The following is an 18,163-nucleotide window of genomic DNA, read 5'->3' as shown; positions in this document are numbered from 1 at the left end:
CTTACTTAATTACATTGTGCAGATTTACTTTGGGATTAGTTTTGGACAAAAGGCATGTACTGACAAATCATATGCAGTCTACTTAATGTATTCACCAGGAACCTCAATACCAAATGTAGGGAAATAGTCTCTTCATAGTTTCTCCAATTCTAGAAGATGGAGGGCATATATATGATCATGTGCCCAAGAAAGGCAGTGAAAAATAAGTGAAACCATAAATGTAGTCTCATATTTTCTTCTAATCAATAGAAAGAAATAATCCCTGTAAGTAGTTTAAGAGACACATTATTTAATTTAAAATTAAGTTGGGTTAATTTTATTCCTCAAGCTTTGAAAAGAAAAGCTGAGACAAACTTTATCATATTTTAACTGTACCATACTAACTTTTAGCAGTTCAAGCTGAAAGCAATATGAAACCAAGTGCATTATGTCTCTTAACAGGAAGTCCAGAAAGAAGGGGGCTCTAGGAGTTGTTCTTTCCATTTCAGGAACTTGATCAAGAACTTGATTCTTTCTCCTTGATGTGCCATCTTCCATGTGTCAGCTTTACCCCTCACGTTGGGTTCTCTCACATAGGCAAGTCCACTCTTCTAGTTTTAAGCATAACATGGAGAATAAGAAAAGAGGACCCACTGTGTCTTCTCTAGAAGTATGAGAACCTTCCTGGAAGTGACTTGGCCTGTTTCTGGCATATCTCATTGGCCAGTATGAGTACACAGCCATTTTTAGACCTTTCCCTATTAATAGGAATAGGGCGCCCACGATTGTTTTCTACCAGTGTGTCTTAAACTGTAGTATCTTGATGCATAACCCAGAGATCTTATGGAAATGCAGATTTTGATTCAGTAGGTCTAGAGTTATCTTTAGACTTCACACTTGTAACAATTTGACAGGTGATTCTGATGCTACTAGTCTATAGATCACATTTTGAATAGCAAGAAATTTGATTAATAACTGGCTGTTATAGGGGGTGATGGTAAGGCTCAGTTGGTTAAACAGGTGACACTTAACTTCCACTTAGGTCATGATCTCATAGTTTGTGAGATCGAGCCCCGTGTCAGGCTCTGCACTGACAGTGTGGAGCCTGTTTGGGATTTTCTCTCCCCCCTCTCTCTCTCCCTCTCCCACCCCCTTTCTCAAAATAAATAGGTAAACATTAAAAAGTAACCTGGCTATTATAGATGTTGAGAATTAACCAATATTATCACTATACTACTTCATGCCAGGAACTGAATTTGTCAAACACTGCATGCGGCCTGCATGATGAAGCTTACTTAGTTAAATAGAGGAGTAATGGTACTCAGGGACTGTAATGCCTAAGGTTATTTGGTAAGTGACAGGTCTCAGCAACCTGTACTGGAGACACTGCGAATAAGGCATGGCAAGGACAAGAGGAGTGGGGGAGAGAAAAAGGCAAAGTGCTAACTTATAATTCTTGGATCATATAATTTTGTGGTTCATTTCTCAGTAGAGTTGGGGATATTTGCAATGGCAAAATCATATAAAAAACTCAAAGCAGGATAAAGAATCTGGAACTGAAGAATATAAAAGCAGAAAACTATGTGCAAACACTGACGCATAAGAAAGAGATTTAACATTACTTCTTATTTCTTCCTTCATAGTGCTGCCCACCCTGCTAAATTGATAGCTTGTACTTGGGCAAAGACCTATTATTCTGGATTATAAGAGAAAAGTTATCGTTACTTTTGACTTCTGAAATGTACATGTCATCAATTGCCACTTTTAACTGTAACGCATTACTGGAAGCTGAGTAAATAACGCAATGTCTAGTATAGTAGGTTATATTTCTCATGGTACAATGCATTGATCAAGGCTTTACAACAAATAATCAATTCATTCGACTGGACCTATAATGTAAATGAAAAAAAAAAAAGCAGCTTTGGTTTAGTTTAGAGGAAATACTTCTGGATTTTGTGTCATCAAACTGGTTTTGAGTTTTAAGCCTGCTACTAACAGGCTACGCATCACATTTCTAATCTTTCTGACTCCTAATTTTATGATCTTTAAATGGAAATAACCATCACGTAGGTGGTTTTGAGATAGCAATGACAGAACCAAGGCAGTAACATACATAGCATCAGGTACATGGAGGCATTTATTAAATGATTATTGAAGACAAGCCTGAATATTATGATAGTATAATGGTATAATGAATAGTTATAGTTATTTTAAGGGTAAATAGCATGTATGTCTACTGTAGTCATTAATTATAAAAATAATATGTATCCTATAAAAGCATATATATTTTGTAGTTAGTTTAGTATATTAATAAACACAAATAGAAACATAATGTAATAAGCTTTGTGTACTCTTGGATCTCCTAAAGCAGAGCCATCAACATCTCTAAGTTGAGGGTTTTTTTGTTTTTTGTTTTTTTTTTAATATTTATTTTTGACAGAGATAGAGTGTGAGTGGGGAGGGGCAGAGAGAGAGGGAGACACAGAATCCAGAGCAGGCTCCAGGCTCTGAGCTGTCAGCACAGAGCCTGATGCAGGGCTCAAACCCATGAACTGTGAGATCATGACCTGAGCTGGAGTCAGATGCTTAACTGACTGAGCTACCCAGGTGCCCCATGTAAGTTGAGGTATTGTTCAGAAATAGTTTGGCATAACTGATCTCTAGATGTCCTTGAGGTTCTGTACTTATGTATCTTCCCTTTATCATTACTTTAAGTCAGTGTTTAGTATATTTTGGTTATAATATATAAAAGCCTCAGGAGGGCTTACATGATTTTTGTCTTTAAAAATATCAGTAAATTTAATTCATTTTAACCAAGAACTCAATCACCTATTAAATAAGATAATATATATGATGGCATAGAAGAAAAAATATATACATAGTAAGAGTTAAAGCCCTACCTTTAAGATGATTTCAGTATACAAAGAAGTAAAAGGGTATATATAGAGAGGGGGGCATTTATTAGAAGAGATTCAATTTGAGGCTTTGATGACTGGTTGTAAAGTAAAGGGTCAAATGAGGTCACATTGAAAATGCAGACAATTTAAGGAATGGGAGAACACATGGTCAATTGTGCTTGTAGAGGAAACTGTTATAGCACAGGAATGTTTTCAGGTAGTAAAAGCGGCTGTCGGGCATCACTGAGACCCAGGTGAGTTTGGGGATCGCTGAGAATGTTCACAGGACTATGGTTGAGAGGACAATTTTGCCTGGTAGGTAACTGTGATGGGAATGATACGTGGGCATGCTGGGAATGCCAGAAGTTGAGAGGTTGGTGAGTGGGATCGTGGAGGAGTCGTCTGTAAGGGAGGAACTGGGTAATGATGGCCTTCCCTGAAGGAGAATAAAGCCATAGGAGAAAAGATGCCCCCCTTTAAGAAAAGTTTGGAGGAAGGTGGTATCCTGAGATGAATGGCAATTAAGATGGAAAGATGAAATAATGATTATTGAGAGGGAAACATTACATGGCCTTAGAACATCTTCACAAGAGAAGATGGGCTTTTGAAAGCCATGACATTAAAAGACATGGGTGTGTGTGTGCCCGCACAAGATAATTCAGAGGGCAGAGTGGCCACAGGAATTGGCTGGCCTTGCACAAGAACTGAAAAGTATAAATGGCAGAGAAGAAGGTGGTGGAAGGTTGAGGGCAGTACTGGAGGGTAAGTTAGAGGAAGAAGACTGAGAGTGTATGCAGGTAGAATGAGTGTTAAGCACCTTCCAGTTGGAAAGATCATATCAAGTGATGTGATAGTTGAAAAAGGCAGCCTGAGATTTGCATATGTAATGGATATTTTTTTACATGGTTTGTAGGGAAAGAGAATTTAGACTTGCTTTTACGGATTTATATCTTAGGGCTTCTGAATATAAGCTGCATTTTCTCTTCCTTATTATCCAGGGGGATGGTCAGAGATCTTGGTGCAAAAATCATGGAGTAGGTGGGTCTCTCTCTCTCTCTCCAAAAAAAAAAAAAAAAAAAAAAAAAAAAATTACTGAAGTATTATAATGATCCCTTTACTATTTACTCCTTTAAAAAAATACAAAGTGGGGCGCCTGGGTGGCGCAGTCGGTTAAGCGTCCGACTTCAGCCAGGTCACGATCTCGCGGTCCGTGAGTTCGAGCCCCGCGTCAGGCTCTGGGCTGATGGCTCAGAGCCTGGAGCCTGTTTCCGATTCTGTGTCTCCCTCTCTCTCTGCCCCTCCCCCGTTCATGCTCTGTCTCTCTCTGTCCCAAAAATAAATAAACGTTGAAAAAAAAAAATTTAAAAAAAAAAAAAAAAAAAAAAAAATACAAAGTATTTTAATTATAAAAATTATAGAAAACAGTAAGATGACCGCTAATGTATCCACCACTGAATTTAAAAGAAATTGACATTTTGCATTTTCATTTCATATAATTAATTTTTGTTAAGGATTTTTTTTTGAGATTTAAACATGTATACATGTACCTTGAATCAGTGGAATCAGGGAGCTGGTTGTGATTGCCAACTGCTAATTTTTCAGTAATTTTAGGAGCCAAGTGACATTATATTGGTAATTTGAAAGTGACCATAGTGGGAATGTTTACACTACAGAAATTGAGACACAATACAAATCAACACTTTATATTTTTGGTTAAGAACTAGCTATTCAGCATTTTACCAGGATACTGCTGGTCTGAGTTTGCAGAGTTAAACTTCTATATTATATTTTATTGGATGGATATGAAAATGTGGATCTTTCCCATGTTGAAGTATTCCCATATTGAAACAATTCTGAGTTCAACATTCTTATCATATGCAAAAAGATTCAGATGTAGAAATGCAGATGGGGAATTGCTGGGTGCCAAGGTATATACATCCTCAAATTTACTGGATAGTAACATATTATCCTATAAAATGACTGTAGCATTTACATTTCCACTAGTAATTTTAAGGGCTTTATTTCCTGTATCTAGTAGTATGAAATGAAGTTTTATTAGTGTGAAAGGATACCAGGGATACTTAGCATTTGACCAACAACACATGAAATTAAGGATCATGACCCTTTCTCGTAGTTACGGCTTTTCTTTGTCCTTTGTGTTATCTTTGACATATAGATACTTTAAAATTTGGGTTGAGGATCTCTTTTCATGGTTATTAGACATATACATTTTCTCTTTTTATAGCCTGTCCATTTCTTGATGGGGTTGTTTGTCTTTTTTCTTATTGAATTGTGGAAGATCTTTACATAACCTGGCTATTTATCTTTTGATGGATTATTTCCACGACAAATATCTTATCACAGTTTGTGGCGTGCTTTTCTCCCCCACTTTATTTATGATGTCTTTCAACATATAGAAGTTATAAATTTTATTATAGTTGAATTTTTCAACCATTTCCTTTATAGTTTACACTTACTGGTCTTGTGTGAGACACCCTGATATTGTAAATATGCTTTTCAGTATTTCATTTTGAAAGTTGACAGATATGCTATTAGCGTTTAGGTTCTTTTGATTACTTCTCTTAAACGGTATAAATGGGCTGTCATTAATGCCAAAGAGATAAAGTTTGCAAAGAGTACAGATTTTGGTTTGACTCTAAATTATTCTTCAGTATTTTATTGTCATTCTGTGGTCGATTATACGCTACACTTTTAGCATACTAAGATGCATTGGTCGTGGTCTTGATTTTCTCATGGAGACGAACCTATTATAGCACATGCAATGGAGTGTAAGGGCTAAAAGAAGCTCCCATTGAGCTCCTCCAGAAAAGGAGAGCAGTGAATTATATGCCGTGGGGCTATTAACTGTTCTGTTCATTCACACACTCTGAGCTAATAACAATTTTATGGAAAAGAGTTGTAATCTATAATGTCAGTGCTATACTCTTAAAGGATGCCAATATTTATTTCCATGTTTGTTTTTGTTTTGTTTTGGATTGGATTACAATGGTAAAAATTTGTTGGGGCTACATAGACCTTTTCCTCCTAATTTAGGAACAAGAATAACTTATCACATATACTGGTTGCTAAGATGTTTTAGATTTATGGAAATGTTAAGAAACTGTTTTTAAAGCTTGGTTTCTGCTTGCAGAGACGAAACGGAGAAGATATACCAGTGGCCCAGACCAAGAACATCAATCACAGAAGATTTGCTGCTTCCTTTAGATTGCAGGAAGTGACCAAAACTGACCAGGATTTGTATCGCTGTGTAACTCAGTCAGAACGAGGCTCCGGTGTGTCCAATTTTGCTCAACTTATCGTAAGAGGTAAAGTTGCTTTTATTTCATGAAACAGCTTGTCTTTGTTAGAACAAAGTCAACCTTGTAGGTATTTTGATTGATTTTTAAACCTGGTGCTCCTTGTCTCAAGTCACCAAAAAGTTATAACATATAAAAATTCTGCTAATGTCTTAAGGGAAAATAAGACTGTTGTATATTTGTTGCACACGGTTTTAAGCAGTGTTTTCTGTAGAAAGGGATCTGTTTTTAAAAGCTCTCATAGGGCTAGCCATATAAAACACTTTATTCCATATTGTCACCATCTAGTTTGCATTTTAATTTTAGACTTGCTTTCCCTGCTTAAAATAGTTGCACAGATACTACTTTTGCTCTTCCACAGAGCATTGTGGCCATGAGGTCTAGGTTGAGTTCCTATCTCCATGTGGACCTGTAAATTTTAACAGTATCAAAACCCAGTGGTAGGTGTTCACCAATTCTGCCCCCCTAGAGAATCTTAGGAAGTTAGACTTCCTAAGAGGTCCTCCTTAATATCCTTGAATACTAAAGTTACTAGAGGAATTGTAAGGAATATGACGTGTCAGTACGTACCTGTGGTGAATACTGGAGAAATGATACAAGTGCAAATGTGTATTAAATTTGTTCAAAATTTATTGGGTCCCTGATATATTCCATACATTGTTCCAGGTTGTGCAGATAAAATTGTAAATAAAATACAAAGTCCCTGACCCTGTGGAGTTCAACGCTGAGGTATGTTAGGTATACTCTTTAGGAAAATACTGGAGATATAGTATCAAGTTATGGTATGTGTTATGAAGAAAAACAAACACTCAAAATGATGGAGATGAATATTTTAGCGAGGGTGATCTGGAAGACCTCTTTAATAGGTGGCAGTTGAGCTGAACCCTTAAAGATGGGTAATCTATTTTCCTATGTGAAAATGTTGATGAAATGCAGCTCTGTTGAATAGACTCCAGCATCAGTCAATAATGACACAAATGTAAATAGTTATAAACCACTAACTAACTAACAATAGTTATAAACTTCTAAGTCTCCTTAAGAAGTTTAGGAGATCCTAACAAGAAAGTCTAACCTTGACTGAGATTTGTCCAAGGCATCAAGCAAGGTCTTTGTGAGCGAGTCTTCTTTGATGGGATCTAAAGATTGAGAAAAGTTGCCCAGGTGAGGGTTGTGGACGTGGGGGCAGGGACAAGAGAAAGCAGTGCCAACAGAAGTGCCAGGCAGAGAACAAGGCACATGTCAAGTCCCAGAGGCTGGAGCAGAACATGAGATACATCCATATTCAAGTTAATCTATGTTCAATCCTTGACATTGAATGTCTTTACCTACTTTATTTCAAGATTTACTTGATTTTAATACTTTAACCTTTAATACTTTAGAGAGAAGAAAATTGAAACTCAGACTATTTGATAACTGCCCAGAGCCACAAAAATCTAATAATTGGCTAAACCAAAATTTAACCCTGAATTTCTTGACTCCTGATGCTGGGCTCATTCTTTTCCACTACAGCTTTATCTTATAATGTTACTAGCCCTTCATAATGCTTTTGTCTTGAGACATCTTACAGCTCATTAAAAAAGTTTATCTTTGTAGATTCGATATGACTTATTTTAAATAAAACTTCTCTCTTGTCTCCAGAGTCAGCTGATGGGCTGTGCTTCAGTTCATGAAGTCACAGCCCCAGCTAACTGAATAATAAGGAAATACGATAATGTTTCAGTGTTCAGTGCTCAGGCAGTGTTCAGGCGGACAGTTTTTATGCTCGTAGATGCTTGTGCGCTCCTCTCCGTTGAGCCTGTTGCAGCATCTTTGTCACCTGAGCCTACTCTGGCAAGCCTGAAGGTGTCCTAGGGTAGCCTCCAGAGTGGTTAGCATGCTATGGCTACAGGAAGGTGGGCGTGCCCTGGAGTCATGCTCACTGTGTCTGCATGGTAGCCTGTGTGCATTGGATACAGCCACTGAAGGAGCTGGTGGCTTTTAATAGTGCAGTTAGTGTCCTTCTGAATACCTTCGAGTTATTTGTGTATGTGTGGTGTTGTGTGTATTTTTAGATAAGGATATATCATTTTGTGAAGAAGGGGTCTTATGGTATATGCAACAGTTTATAGAAGGCAGAGTTGAAGCTTTTATCCAGGTGCTCGTTTTTGAGGCTATATTTCCTTTTTTTCATATAGCTGTTTTATGTCTGTGTATTTTAGAAGAGATTTGTTTTGGCATTACTGGATCTCTCTTGTTTATCTGAATCAAAGAGTAGATTTTATCATTTTATCAAAGCTGGGTTTTCTTTACCTGGCGACAAATGTATTATGGCTGTCCTAGGAGCGTTACTTGTGGAATAAGTTTTTCGATATGATTCATAAAAGGAGGATCCTTGGACTTCATAGAAAACTTTGGCTGTTTTTTTTTTCTTTTTTAAAGAAAGTTCTGCCATTTAATCTATAATTTTGTTTTAGACTTTACATGGGACCTGTTGGATTAAAATACTTTGAATTTTGCTCTCCAGAGTCTGCTAACATTTTAGAAACATTTTGATAGTTTTAGCAGTTTTCTTTTCAACATATTTTCAGTTGTCACGTATCTAATACTTACAAGTGATACTTTGCTTGCTGTTTTATTTGAAAACTAATGTATAGCAATAAGTTTTCTTGTTTGTGCAGATAACCACCGAATAAATATTGTTAACCAAAACACCCACCCTTTGGGGTCAGCTGTCCTGGTGTTAAAACGGTGCTGAGAATTAACTATGGTGACAGGTCCTGTCTCTCAATGGCAGTTTTAAAACTGACATCCTGTTACTTCGATACAAAAGATGGTAATTTTAAAGGAAATTTTGGGGGCAGTGATATGAATCGTCTTTAATAAGACCTGGCATAGTATTGCCTGTTGTCAAAAATGACCCAAGGGTAAGAGTTTATTAGTGCATTTTCTCCTAAACTGAAAGTGACAGGGCATGCTTAAGGCTCTTTTGCTAGGTACAAATGAAAATTTCACTGCAAAATTCTGGCATTGAAGAGTATTGATCTCTGTTTTCCCACAGCCAGAAGAAGAAAGAAAAGAAAAGAAAAAAAGTATGCTGGAGCAGAATTTACTTTGTCATGACTTTAGCATTGCTTCCAGATCATTTTGAGTAATGATAATGTCTTTAGCTTGTGGAAGCCGGTCTTTATTGACAAAAAGTTTTTACAGAAATGAGATAAAGAGCAGATGTTTTTGCTCAATGTTTCTACAAAATTGAAGTGTAAAAAATGTGAACTACAGGTTGAAATGGTGTTTACAAGCTTCAAACTAAAAACACTGACTTTGTAGCCTAAGTTATGTTACAGATTTTCATCCTTTACCTCATTTACCATCTTCTTTCTTCCCCACCTCTCTAAATCAAGGGTCCATTTACATTTCTAAGCAACTGACCCACAAGAAACTTCTGTAAAATTCTGTCTGCTACAACTGATGCTCGATTTCTATTCCTATTTGTTACCCTTTGCTTGTGTTTTTATCTGTGAAACTCTTTACCTTTTAAGTTATTTAATGTGAAAAATACAAGGTTTTTGTTTGTCTCTGTTGTTGGTTTGAGTTTTAAAGTTTAGTGCCAACTATCCGCCATCATCAAAATGCTCTGGACTTAATTCACTTAATAATTTTATCTATTCCTACTGAATACTGGTGACCTCTAGCTGTAGCATAAGTAAGGTGGGTGTCGGAACCCAATCTTACTCAGTGAGGTGGACCTGTCAAACAGATTTTGGTGTTTAAAATGATAGGGATCTGGATTGTTATTGTTAGTTTCCTTTGTAAGACAATACAAGCTAGCTTAAAAATAAGGATATTTACTGACTTTTGTACCTGGAGGGTACGGATGTAGGTTTCAGGATTGGTTCATTTAGTCATGAAAGATCAAAGTTCTTTCCAGTCCTTCCCTCTGCAATCCATAGTTTTGTGTTCTATCCTAAACTAGTGTCTCTCCTCGGGGCTGCAGGATACCAGTACAGCTACACACTTCTTTGATCTCATCCACTTGGGGATAGAGAGGTTACTACCTCCCATAAGTGTCCAAAGTTGTATGGTTGCGTGTGGAGAGAAAACTGGAATGTCCAGTAGAGAACCTTTGTACACGGGCTTCCAGAGTACAAGCAGTGTTATTCAGAGAGAGTTATTAAGTCTATGCAGGTAAGATAGGAACTGAGGAAATATGTACAAAGGATGTGCAACTTAATTTTCAAGGACATACAGTTTGGAATTTTGTCATGTGGAAGAAAGCTGTTCTCATAATATGTGGGACAAGTATGGAGTGGGATCATAGCTTATTTGGTGAATGCCAAGCTGTTAATGGAATCACTTGCTCGGGGCCAGTTACTCATCACACAGGTGAAGAAGGAAAGAGGTCCAATCTAATTGCATGTCCATTTGGACTTTCCTTTTTCTCTTTTCTTTACTAAGTTTATTTTTTTAAGTATTTTTTAAAATGTTTATTTTTGAGAGAGAGTGTGCGCACATGCGTGTGCAAGCAATGGAGGGGCAGAGAGAGGGGGGACACAGAATGCGAAGCAGGCTCCAGGCTTTGAGCTGGCAGCTCAGAGCTGGACATGGGGGCTGGAATCCGGGAACCGCGAGATGGTGACCTGATCCGAAGTACAATGCTCTACTGACTGAGCCACACAGGTGCCCTTCCATTTGGACTTTTCTTCCAAGTTCTGTTCTTACTGAAATCATTTGTAGTTTTTGTTCCATCAGAGCCCATCTAGTTTATCTTTGTTTGCTACAGCATCTACCACACTATTTTTGTGAAGATGATCGATACTTCTCTAACAAGTAATAAATACAATTATTTAGTCAAAGTCACAGGGGTGGGACTGACCCTAAACTAGAAGACAAAGGGGATGGATGAGGAGACATGTGCCGCCTCCCCTACACTTGGTGTGGAGATCTCTGGTATCCACCAAAGGATGATAGCACCTGGTTTTTTGTAGTGTCTAAATCTGTCTCTCTTCTTCTATGAACTAGTAAGGATGACTTTAAGTTTAGCATGAATTTCTTTCACTTAAACCTAAGTTTCACTTGACCAATATGTTGTATTCTAGTCTTTTTTGTATAGAATATTAAAAATCAGGTCTGAATATTTCATTTTAATATTTGAAGCAAGGACATTTGGGAAGTGGAAAACACGACATACTCATACTTTTGTTCGTTGGTAGTTAAAGGAATTTCTGGCTTGAGTCCTTCAGCATGCTGCTTAATACCCCACGCTATTGATTTTTAACTAGTTTTCATAGCACAACTGTCAGACTTTAATGCATTCATAAAAAGATCCTTTTTCTTTTTGGTGACTTGAAGATCTCTTTTCTTTGCTTCTGTTGTGAAAACTAGTCACCTTGACAGGAAATTTGGAGTTATCCTGGAGAATTCAGTTTAAACATCTACATTTTATGAAATCTGAACTATAATGAAAGTCTAAGAGCACATGAATTAACAACATACTGCCCCTATACAGTTAGGAAAGCACATACAGTCAGTCAGGGGGTACCAAAATGTCTCAAATTCGGAGTAGGCTCCAAATGTTGTGTGCCTTAAAATGTTACTTTGCTACCCTTGAGTATGATAAAAGAAACATTTGGAGTCTCCTCTCATTCATTGTAACTACTTGCAATTCAGGTGATTCAATATACAAGACGTCTGGTACATTTTTAAATTCTAAATGAGCAAAAGGATACTAGATGTCCTCATTTTAGACAGTATGTTAGTACAGAAACTCTGTTCCATCCATTTTTGTACACCATTATTTCAAATACCTTTTCCTGTTAATTTCCTCCTCCCCCGGGTTTTCTTAGGCTACTTCATGAAAATGGCAGAGTGCAGCACTGATTTTCCCCATGCGGTTATCTTCATGTTATTTGTTTTGTTTGTTTTAAAAATAAAAATGCAATCAGAGTTCTTTCCCAGAGGATTTTTGAGTGTATTTTCATAGGTGATTCATGTACAGAGCTCTACATAATGTTTAACAGTTGAGGTGCTGGTCACTGACTTTTCTAGTGAATCTCTGGGGAGTTTGCTTTTGTTGGAGCTACTTCTTAAGAATTTGAGAAGGATCAAAGAGGAGGCAGAGTAATTTGCATGCCGAATAATTCTCTCTGTGAACTCTAGGGAATTTGATTTCAGAGCACTGTTCCTAGGCCTGTACTTTCCTTGAGAATTTGTGATAAATGTAATTTGGGTCCATTTCTTCCAGAGGACTTCTATTAACTTCAGGAGCTAACAGTGTCTTTGTAATTTATATTCCCCTCCCTGCTGACTATTTTTCTTTCCCTTACCCCAAACTAAAAAGGAAGCAATGAAGTCAGTTTGCAACTTCATTGGAAAATCAGCCACCAGCCTTTATTGAGCATTTAAAATGGTTAAGTAATAAGCACCAGGAAATTGGGAAGAAACAGCAGACATGGTCCAGCTCTCTGAAAGCAATTTATAATTTAATTAATTTTATAGGAAAACGTAGAAGTATTGAATATGTTGGCACAGATGTTTGACTTTGATTTTGGTCACATCTCTAATTCTATAGGAAAAAGTAAGATCCTCGAACAAAAAGAAAATACCACATCTAAGGAGCTATTCCATTCAAACCCTCTGTTAAGCACTATTTTGGTAAATAATGTTATACTGTGAGAGTCTTATAGAATGTTAATTAAACAGAAGTTCTATAGGTGACAGATTGAAATCAATTAATGAGGCAGAGAGCTAATTCATAGTATTTTTAGCAGTACAGTGAGTAAAGATGGCAATGTAAGGGTTGTGGAGGTATGTGGGACATTACTTCAGGAGTTATAATTCTCTAGTCCTTTCTCCTCTCTGACCACTTCATCTTCTAGAGCGTCCATAGTAGTTGGCTTCCATTACCATCATACGACTGACATGTGAGTTTTGGTGGTTGGCTTTTACAGTTAACATAAACTGTTTACCACTGAGATGTTCGCATCCTTTTAAAAGCTAGCAAAAACACATTCTGCTTATGAGTAAAATGTCATCAGGGACTGACTTACTAATAATACAAACTAAGAAATACACAGAAAACAGAAAACATTCACAAAATGTTAGGTAGTAGTCAAATATTTAGTAAATCGGTCAAAACCAACTTGTTTAACAAAGTTTATCATATTACTGAAGAAAGCACTTTTCTTTCATCTGGGTGAATATAAATCATGTTATTTCCTTTTCTAAGGAACATTTAGTCTAGAAAGAATTAAAAACAATCATCATCAAGCCAACACAAATAAGAACAGATAAACATTTATATTTTGTTAGCCCTCGGCATGGATTGTGTTTACTTCATAGTTATCAGTTTTTATAAAATAGAAAAAGTTGTACCATTTAGGTGTTAAAAGTGAGGGCTGGGGAATGAGAATTGAACAGAGACTAAATAATTGTGGCAAAATGAAGGCAACTTTTCTTGACTTGTAAATCCACAACAGCTTCTCTTTATACAGCTTTGTCTTAGCTCCGATGTTTGCTTTTGGAAAAATCATGGCTTACAGATGTGTTCTCATCTCTTACCGGGTAAAGGACAAGGCTACTTCTAAATTTAGGGTATACTTTGGAAGTTAACTTTGTTTTGCTCTCATTTTCTGCTTTCTGAGCCTTAAACTAAGAAAATATTTTGTTGTCTTTCTGTAGTACTGCACAATTTGCAATCAGATTTAGTGGTTATGGCACAGAATCTGTCATTGTGTTAAAACAAACAAACAACAACTGAATAGTTACCTGTTCCCTTGTTAGGAAGAAACTTTACCCACATGGTTATTTACATCTTCCTAATTTCCATTGGCATTTTCTTTCATCTTCAAATACATATGGAGGAAACCATTGCTACTCTCATGTTACCTGTTGCCCCTCCAACAGCTTCCCTTCACATTAAGGGGGGAAGGAAATCACAGCTCTTTCCTGGGACAAAAGGCCTTAAATGAAATAACCCCTGGGCATCAATCAAAATTCATTTCCTATCACTCACCTCCTTCCTCAATCCACCACGGACGTATTGACTCCTCCAAATTACTCCTACCTCAGGGCCTTTGTTTTGTTGTTCCCTCCACCTGCACTTCTTTTCTCAAGTACATGCATGCTTTCATATTCTTATTTTATATTATTTCATATCCTCATTTCATATTCATTCTGATTTCTTTTCAGTTTTTTTTTTTTTTTTGGAATACCTGAAGGCCAAATGATAGTTATTTTCTAGAACAAGAGAATGATTAATTTCTTCTCCAAAATTATTTAACTGTACAGTTTCAAAAGGTCTTTTATTAGCATGTGCAGAACAAATATTTGCACAAGACAATAGCCTCAAATAGGTTTGCGGCGTTGAGGTATGGTAAACAGAAATGTGTATATTAATTGGCTATTTCCTTTATTTGTCTGAATTTTATTACATATCCTCTGGGTGCTCAGTACTTTGTTTACCTTCGCTGCCATCATTTCCACTGAGTCACCTGCTTTTATAAAAGGCCTCCTCAGTGCTCTCCCCACATCAGCACCTGCCTCTTCCAAGTCAGTATTCCCATGGCAGTCAGACTGCTCAGACTACACAAAGTCAGTCAGACTGTGCTCCCCAGGTTCTGATGGGTTTTTGTTCATGAAGAAGGAAAAAATGGGTGTAAGTGAGAGATTTATTTTAAAAGGCAGTTTTCACATATATTATTGCATCTCATCATAGTGTCCAAGCCCACCTTCACCTGGTTCTGCTCTCTTCAGTCCTTCGTGAGACTCTCCTTGCTCACCAACATTGGCTTGGTTTCATTTGCTTTAATACAGCATGCTGTCTTCCACCTTAGGGCCTCAGCTTTTTCTGCCTATAGCATTTCTTTATGAGTCTTCAAAATATAAATGTGTTCCTAACATCTGCCTCCATCACTAGACTGGCAAAGTCAAGGACTATCCTCTTTGCTCACTCATTACTGTGTCTCTATAGACAGCACCTTGGCCAATACCCAGCAGATATAATCAAATAATTGTTGCCAAAGAAACACAAAGAACGTGGGTTGTGGAACGCCTTATGAAAGGCATGGGTTTAATCTGTAGAGCAGAGGAGGACAGCCTCATTACTGCCGTTGGTGGGCAGGGAATGTACTGGGGAGATGAAGTTTCATCATACCACTGTTGCAGGGCAGGCTCTTGATAGCTGAAGGTAAGGAAAAGGAATCTCAAGCAGAAGGTGTGGGGAAATACATGCTCTTGTGAACAGTATTAAATATTGACTATGGCATAGTGTTTTCCAGGGGAAAAGTCTGAGATGAACCAAAAGTGCACTTTGAGCCCTAATTGTGGAGGAATTTGAATCCAGACTAAGAAATAGAAATACATTTTGTAATCTGATTTGATTTGGGGACTTTGGGGAGTTTTGAAGTAGGTTACACATGTTCATAATTGTCTCAGAAAACCAGGATGGGGGTTGATTTGGAGAATGGTGACTTTGCATGGAGTTAGTTTAGGGGGGCTCTAACATTCATAAAAGCTTGAGATGGTGAGGTGTCCTCAAGGGAGTATTTGTTGGAAAGAACAAGTCAAGGCTGAGGGATGATGACAGGGGAAGGAGCAGTGAGCTTGGCATACGAGATGAAGTATATGGTACTATATACAGAAATCAGAAGACTTGTAGAAAAACTTATTGAATAGCATGGATCATAATTTCAGTTGTAAGCTTTTGCTTGTGTTACTAAGAGAGACAGTTTTAAAATCTATAGGCATGCGGGGAAAAGTTTTGACTAATTATAGGATGTTGAATAAGGATTCATCACAAGACGAATTAAACAATAAGTACTCAGTGCATAGAAACACTTTGTATTTCGTAACCTCCCATTTCATAGACTTTAGCCAGTATTATTGTAATTTTTCATGTTGTTAAACTTAGGATAAAAGCAGATGTATTCAATTAAATGGAAAATTTAGAAAGAGAACCCTGTTTAAACATGTCTTTTTTTTTCTTTCTTCCTGACATTATCCACATATAAAAACACATGGAAAACATAGCATGTGTGAATATTCTTTTCCCTGCTAGTTCAGTGTGGGTTTCTGATTGGATTTGAGGCTAAGTGAAATGCTTTTTTCCTGTTGCATGTAAAAACTATACTTCATAGAAATAAGGCAAGCTCTCTAAAGACTTCACTTTCTCTGCTCTTCAGTATTTGATTGCCCCTGATTATAATGCTCCTAGACACACCTTTTTCTTACATCAGTTTTTTACAACGTTGGAAGGAGGGGGATTTTCTAAGACTTTTGTCCAGCAGCATTTCTCAATCCTGAAAGAATGCCATTCATTCACTGCAGCAGGTGGTTTAAAAATATTTACTTAAGGGTAGATAAGAGTTCTCATCTGCAGTAATTTTCCTATCTTAAAACCCCCACCAGGTTTGACATTTCTCTGTATTGTGCAGGATTGTTTGAAAGTAGTTACCATGACCAGACTGGTGGATGCATGGTAATGATGAAAAGCAGGGTGTTTGAGATTCAACGTAGATGGCAGAAATGCAAGATGTCAGAGAAGCCATATATTAAAGAGAATTTGAATTGGAAACCGAATCCCAATCTGCCACTGGGAACATTTTGATCATTTTGATTTATTAAACATTTATAACAGCATTCAGATGGAGCGGAATTAAAACCCTTTAGTTTGGGATAGTTTATTGTATGCCAACCACTATGTAATGGGTATCATTTTTGAATGTTCTCTTAGCAGTTGGTGAAGAAGGGGTGAAAAGGGTGTAAGTGAGAGATTTATTTTAAAAGGCAGTTTTCGCGAGTATTATTGTATCTAACTTTGAATCCTTCTCTTTTGTTTGTATTGTGATTAGGATAAACACGTTTTGCAGTTTTGACATACTAAGTACCTTAAAGTTCTTGTTTTTACTTCAGACATATTTGAAACTGATTAATAAATTTTAGGCTGAAATATTGCCTTGGTATACATGTTGTAACTATCTTTTCTTTTCAGTGGGTATACCCTTTGTATGCAGAGGCATCTATGTCTGGTACTATCTGAGTTTGTATTTCTGAGTTTTATGGATAAATATTAACAAATATTAATCAAACTAAAATTGTAATGCAAGGCTGAAGCCTAACTTACAAAACAAAACATTTTCCTCCAACTACTAGAATTCTGTAACGCAGGTCTTTTAAAAATGGTCTTTCGGCATCAGCAAGCATGAGTAGTGTTTTCTGAACAGTGGCTCCGTAATGAAGAGAAATCAATTACTATTAGAGAAGCACTGTAGGTTAAAGGTGTTAGAAGTTCACACTTGGTTTTGCAGGCAGCAGAGGGTACTTAGTTGTGAATCAGGAATGATACAAAAGATGGATGAGACAGAGTTCAAGGAGCAGTAATGTGAAGGTCCAGGACTATCGTTTCCTGCTGTCTCTGCAGTAATGATGGATGGTTTGGTGGCGAGTAATAATACCAGGTGATGAAAGATGTGCACCTAGCGTCTTGAGGTACTGCATACTGGCTACCTGTTGGAGTTCTGGGGCATAATGATTCCTGATTTGCAACCAAACGGGTTTGCCACATTTAGCAACTGAGATTTTTGGCAGCTGCGAAGGAAGCAAGTGGCGTATCAAACACTCCTGCACGTTGTAAATTTAATTACCTCATATTTATGCATAGTAGTTGTTGGCGGGATCTTGTAAGCTATGCTAATATGGTAGGTAATTTGTTACCTCCAGAAATCACTTTCCATGTGTCTTCTGATCATGATCATGAAACATGATAAATGATCCAGCCCATGAGGTATAAATGAAAATGAAATGGGTAATTGGATTCAATGTCTAAATTGTGGCTGGAATAGTCACAACAATTATAATTGAATTTATCTCATAAAAATGTGTCTGGTAATATTTTAGTGACCTTTCACCATCCTGAGCCTAAGGTGTTAAATGAAATTACTCTTAAGATGATTGTAAAATGTTTATAACAATTTTTTTAAATATCTAACACTGTAA

The 18,163-nt window shown here is 37.1% G+C and overlaps 1 protein-coding gene across 12 annotated transcripts in view; it reads left to right on the top strand.

Moving 5' to 3' along the window:
* PTPRK (protein tyrosine phosphatase receptor type K) overlaps nt 1–18,163 on the top strand; it is a 557,136-nt gene that overhangs the window by 295,445 nt on the left and 243,528 nt on the right. For all 12 annotated transcript variants that reach the window (XM_045499524.1, XM_045499525.1, XM_045499522.1 and 9 more), the window contains exon 6: nt 6,028–6,202. In XM_045499524.1, the coding sequence (XP_045355480.1) occupies nt 6,028–6,202 (175 nt within the window). The remainder of the gene's footprint in view (nt 1–6,027; nt 6,203–18,163) is intronic.

This window comes from Leopardus geoffroyi, chromosome B2, assembly GCF_018350155.1.
Source record: "Leopardus geoffroyi isolate Oge1 chromosome B2, O.geoffroyi_Oge1_pat1.0, whole genome shotgun sequence".
NCBI classification, from domain to species: domain Eukaryota; kingdom Metazoa; phylum Chordata; class Mammalia; order Carnivora; family Felidae; genus Leopardus; species Leopardus geoffroyi.
This window is presented reverse-complemented; position numbering and strand designations above follow the sequence as displayed.